This window comes from Parus major, chromosome 18, assembly GCF_001522545.3.
Source record: "Parus major isolate Abel chromosome 18, Parus_major1.1, whole genome shotgun sequence".
NCBI lineage: Eukaryota > Metazoa > Chordata > Aves > Passeriformes > Paridae > Parus > Parus major.
The window spans coordinates 304,232-309,774 of record NC_031786.1 but is presented as its reverse complement, the minus strand read 5'-3'; the positions used below and the strand labels follow the sequence as shown (position 1 = coordinate 309,774).

General features: G+C 62.1%; 1 protein-coding gene across 5 annotated transcripts in view; it reads left to right on the top strand.

Annotated features, from left to right (window-relative positions):
• Nucleotides 1-3,271, top strand: part of GCGR (glucagon receptor) — a 10,861-nt gene extending 7,590 nt beyond the window's left edge. For 3 of the 5 annotated variants that reach the window (XM_033518812.1, XM_033518811.1, XM_033518814.1), the window contains exons 5-13: nucleotides 622-743; nucleotides 842-948; nucleotides 1,038-1,191; nucleotides 1,382-1,541; nucleotides 1,618-1,678; nucleotides 1,911-1,980; nucleotides 2,135-2,440; nucleotides 2,548-2,589; nucleotides 2,656-3,051. In XM_033518812.1, coding sequence (XP_033374703.1) covers nucleotides 622-743; nucleotides 842-948; nucleotides 1,038-1,191; nucleotides 1,382-1,541; nucleotides 1,618-1,678; nucleotides 1,911-1,980; nucleotides 2,135-2,440; nucleotides 2,548-2,589; nucleotides 2,656-2,949 — 1,316 coding nt within the window. In that variant the 3' untranslated portion in view covers nucleotides 2,950-3,051. Of the gene's footprint in view, nucleotides 1-621; nucleotides 744-841; nucleotides 949-1,037; nucleotides 1,192-1,381; nucleotides 1,542-1,617; nucleotides 1,679-1,910; nucleotides 1,981-2,134; nucleotides 2,441-2,547; nucleotides 2,590-2,655 lie in introns of all 5 variants that reach the window. The other 2 variants (XM_033518815.1, XM_015646089.3) reach the window with 2 other exon arrangements.
• The last annotated feature ends 2,272 nt before the right edge of the window (nucleotides 3,272-5,543 follow it).

The window sequence follows — 5,543 nt, the reverse complement described above, 5'->3', positions numbered from 1 at the left end:
CACACATGTGCAGTGTGTTCACACATGTGCAGTGTGTTCACACGTGTGCAGTGTGTTCACACACGTGTGCAGTGTGTTCACACACATGTGCAGTGTTCACACACGTGTGCAGTGTGTTCAGACACGTGTGCAGTGTGTTCAGACACATGTGCAGTGTGTTCACACACATGTGCAGTGTTCACACACGTGTGCAGTGTGTTCACACACATGTGCAGTGTTCACACACGTGTGCAGTGTTCACACACGTGTGCAGTGTGCTCAGACACGTGTGCAGTGTGTTCACTCACATGTGCAGTGTTCACACACGTGTGCAGTGTTCACACACGTGTGCAGTGTGCTCAGACACGTGTGCAGTGTGTTCACTCACATGTGCAGTGNGTGTTCACACACGTGTGCAGTGTTCACACACGTGTGCAGTGTGCTCAGACACGTGTGCAGTGTGTTCACTCACATGTGCAGTGCTCACACACGTGTGCAGTGTTCACACACATGTGCACCTGTGCGCTGGGGACACCTGTGTGCTGTGTGCATGTGCTGCTGCAGGCAGTCACACCTGGGCCAGTGCACGCTGCCCACAGGGGCGCTGGGGCTGGCACAGCCCACCATCCCCTCCCCTCACAGTGAAGCACAGACACGTCTTCAAGACCTGTGGGCCAGACGGCCAGTGGGTGACAGGGCCACAGGGACAGTCCCTGCGCGATGCTACACAGTGTGAGCAGGATGACGAGGACCTAAAGGCACAGGTGGGCAAATCTGGGTAGCAGGGGTGTGGGGGTCCCTGTCTGCCCCCCTGCCTGCCCCCCCATTTGCCCCTGCTCTCACTCCTTCCCTCCTCTTCCAGGAAAAATTTGCCAAGACCTATGGCAGCTTCAAGGTGATGTACACTGTGGGCTACTCTGTGTCCCTGTGTGCACTGCTGCTTGCCCTGGCCCTGCTGCTGGGCTTCAGGTGGGAGTTTGGGCATGGCTGTCCACAGGGTGGGCAGGTGGAGGCCGGGAGCCTGTGCACAGGCATTGACAATGGCCCCAAATCCACAGCAAGCTGCACTGCATGAGGAACTACATCCATATGAACCTCTTCGCCTCCTTCATCTTGAAGGGCGTCTCTGTGCTGGTCATTGACGCCCTGCTCAAGACCCACTACAGTGACAAGATCGATGGCTACAACGTGCAGGTCTGGCTGAGTGACGAGGTCAGTGCGGCTCTGGCAGGGACAGGGACAGCAGTGCTGGTGGGGCAGGGGGTTGGCTGGTCTGAGGGCACCAGTGGGACGAGTCTGGTGGCACTGGTGGGACTGGGGGCACAGGCACACAAACACAGGCAGTGCTGCAGCACTGCAGTGCTGCATGCTGCAGTGCTGCAGCCCTGACCCCTGCCCACAGGCAGCCGCAGGCTGCCGGGCAGCCACGGTCTTCATGCAGTACGGCATCGTGGCCAACTACTGCTGGCTGCTGGTGGAAGGCATCTACCTGCATAACCTGCTGGTGGTGGCCGTCTTCTCCGAGAGGAGCTACTTCACCCTCTATCTGTGCATCGGCTGGGGTGAGTGTGGGTGGGCTGGCCCCACTGACCCTGTCCCCTGCTGTGCCTCACCTGTCCTCTGCTCACCTCCCCTCAGGGGCACCCATGCTGTTCCTGATTCCCTGGGTCATCGTGAAGTTCCTCTACGAAAACATACAGTGAGTACCAGCTCCAGCTGCTGGCTGGAGGAGGGCACAGGGCACAGGTAGGTGCATGTGGGACTGTAGGGATGTTGTGATGGCCCTGGAGAGACTCCACACCATTGCCCATGCAAGGAGCAAGGTGCTGGGCCTTAGTGCTTGCGTGGCTCAGGCTGCCAATGCCATGCCAGACTCCAGCAGCTGCCTGGTCAAGGGGCTTCATGGCAGTCCCCATCCCTCCCTTCTGCAGGTGCTGGTCCACGAACAACAACATGGGCTTCTGGTGGATCCTTCGCTTCCCCGTGTTCCTGGCCATCCTGGTGAGACCACTGCAGTCCCTTGCTCGATGTCTCTCTCACAGGCCCCAAGATGGCTCTGAGAAGGGCTGCTGAGGGCAGGGGAACAGAGGTGTCCTGTCTGCCCCTGCCTCTGGCACTACCTGTGCTCTTGATGGCTCACTCCATTCCATTGCAGATCAATTTCTTCATCTTCATCCGCATCATTCAGATCCTTGTTTCCAAGCTCCGTGCACACCAGATGCGCTACACTGACTACAAGTTCAGGTGGGTGCTGGACATGGCTCGCCCTGTGTTCCCATGGTGCACACGCATGTGTGTCCACCCGGTGACCCCATCCCACAGGCTGGCCAAGTCCACACTGACACTGATCCCACTGCTGGGCATCCACGAGGTGGTCTTCGCCTTCATCACAGATGAGCATGCCCAGGGCACGCTGCGTTACGTCAAGCTCTTCTTCGACCTCTTCCTGAGCTCCTTCCAGGTGAGGCCAGCCCCCACAGGACCAGCCCTCCATGGGGAGACTGAGTCTCAGGAGGGACTAGACTGAGGCCTGGTTATGCACTTTACACCTCTCCTCCCTCTTCCCAGGGGATGCTAGTGGCCATTCTCTACTGCTTCGTCAACAAGGAGGTGAGCAGGACAGTGGGGGCAGGGGCAGCAGGGGCACAGGGTCACACTGACAGCTGCTGCCCGCAGGTGCAGGCAGAGCTGCTGAAGCGGTGGCAGCGCTGGAAGCTGGGGAAGGACCTGGCTGAGGAGTACAAGCACACCTACAGCCACGGACCCAGCGCCCGCAACGGCGCTGGCAGCACCTGTGAGAAGCACCAGCTGGTGAGTGGCTGCACCAACGGGCTGGGGCGCAGCCTGGCCCCCCACCCCAGCTCCCAACGCCTGGAGAGGAGTGGGCGCAGCACTGCCGAGCACCTCGCCCTGGGGGGCCATCACCACTGCTATGAGTTTCCCGAGACCACGGCTGAGAGCCACTTCTGAACCCGCAGCCAGGCAGGAGGGCTGTGAGGAGCTGCTGGGATGCCACCGTTCCCTGCCCTGACCTCCCCAGGTGCTGGCAGGCACTGGGATCTGCCACCCTGGTGAGGGTGCTGCACTGGGCACATGGACAATGGACACAGTGAGGCAGGCAAGTGGGACCTGGACCTCTAGAAGGGGGAACTGTGGGGCCAGAGGGATCTATGGGGGTGGGAGTTTGTCCTATGGTGCTGCCCTCGTGCACCTTCGAGTCGCTGTGCGCAGTGCTGTAATTTATCTGTCATATCTGTAAATAGGTGTGGGCCCGTGCCGGGCTGCAGGGCCAGCTCTGCGTGTGCCTCTCTGTGGGCCGTGGGGACTGGGGACACTGGGGACATGTGACACGTGTGGACCATGCTCCCAAGCCACAGCCATGGATGCACCAGAAGACAGCCCCACTGCCAGAGCCCCAGCCCAGCAGCCCTGCTGCCCCGCCGTGCTGCACCCACAAGTGAGCGGGGCAGACGTGCAGCCGCTGCAGCCGCTGCAGCGCTGCCGGCGGGGGCTCCAGCTCCCCCAGCACGCGCTTTCCTTTGGCCGCTAATCGGCTCTGTCCTCTCGCTGCCAGGAGCCCTTAATTAAATCATTTGGCTCTGCCCGCGGCACCCCCGCTCTCCCGGTAGCTGGCCCAGGCCGAGGCCGGGCATCAGCCGCGGGCAGCGCTGAATTCCGTGAGCAGCAGTGGGGTGTGGGGGCTGCAAGAGCGCTGTGCCGACAGGCCGGGCTGGCTGGGGCGGGCTCACAGCGCTGCCCTAAGAGGCTTGTGCTGCGCACATGAGCCCTAAACCCGGATGCCGCAGCTTTGGGCACCACAATCGCCTGGTGTGTGGGGATTAGGCTGGTGCTGCTCCCCGGCTGGGTTCGGACAGCCGCCCCGCCGTGACCCCCACCGCCCACAGACCTGGCCGTGGGCACTGCCCATCATCGCCATTCGCTCCGCGCCACCTGGCCCCGAGCTGGTGACTGTCCCGGTTGTCCAAGGCCCGTACCCAGCTCGGCACAGAGGACGTGCTGAGCGGGGGCTCAGAGCCCCGGCAGCCCCAGCGGGCAGGCGGCCGCCCCCTCGGTAAATCGCAGCCTGTCGCAGCATCCCCCGCACGGCGTGGCCGTGGCCCTGCCACCCGCGGCAGCCGGCAGGAGCCGCGCTGTCTGCTCCCGGAGCACCGCGAGCCATCGGCGCGGCTGCCGCGGCACCGCTAAAGAAGAAATGGCCCAGGCCACGCAGAGCTTGGCTCCGGCAGCAGAGCCCAGCCCAGCACACAGTAATTTTCCTCTGTTTACTCGACAACTTGCTGTCTGCCCTGGCCGAGCAGGACCCGGCGCCCGAGAGCCAGGGCAGCGCTGGCAGCGGGGATGGGAGCAGCAGAGAAGGGACAGAGGGTCAGGGTTGTGGGGCTTGGGGTTGTGGGGCAGCGGCAGCAGCACCGTGGGGCTGTGAGAACAGACGGACTGTGGCGAAACGGGCGAGGGGAGGGGAGCACAGGGTTGGGGACCTGCCCAGGCCCCCAAGTGCAGGGATGGGGACAGTAATAGAGAAGGACAGGGATCACCCTGCTCATAGCCATGGTGCCAGAGCGGCCCAGGCAGCCCCCGCGGAGACAACGGCCCTACAGCCGCTGCCGTCACTGCGGCCTTCCTGATGTGGTAACGAGCCTAATTGAGGCAAATTGCTGGAGCACAAAGCAGTTTCTGGGAAGGTAAATATGGTCATGGCACGGGGCCGTGCCCTACGCCTGTTACTTCAGTGTTGCTGTAGCAACAGCCCACTGTCGACCCCCAACCCTGCTGGAGCCAGGCTGGCCCCCACACCTCACCCATAGGGTGGCCCTTTGTGTGCCACACAATGATGGAGACCCTTCAGGGACCTCGAGCCAGCCCTAGCCCATGGGTATCCTGTGGAAGTGTCCTGTGTCCCCTGGCACTGAGGGGCAGCCCCCAGCACTGCCCCATGTCCCACAACCCCTGTCACCCAACAGCCCTAAGGAGGGATGGTGTCTGCTGGTGCCCAAGAGCCCCGAGCAAGCACACGATGTCTGCCTGCACCAGGACATGTCCCATAGCACCTGTGCCAGCCAGATGTGTCCCAGAGCCGGGCACTGTGCCTTGGTCACCTCCAGCTCCCACAGAGCCACATGATCTGGCCAGCAGCTCCCCAATAACCACGGTAACTACAGCCCCCAGGACAGCTGGGGCAAGAGGCAACACTGCTCCTGGGACCTCCCTGGAAGTGGGGCTGGCCTTGGCCCAAGGACACAGCTCTTGTGGGACTGCAGCACTGTCCTTCCCCATCACTGCAGAGTTGCTGGAACAGCACCCCGACCTGCCATGGCCTGGCACTGCCAGCACTCGGGTGTACCCCACCCCAAGGAACAGCTCAGGCAGCACAGCCTGCGCACCTGAGTGCACAGCTACACCCCAGACACAATGTACACCACACACACACACACACACACACACACAGAGACACACACACAGACACACACACACACAGACACACAGACACACACACAGACACACACACACACACAGACAGACACACACACAGACACACACACACA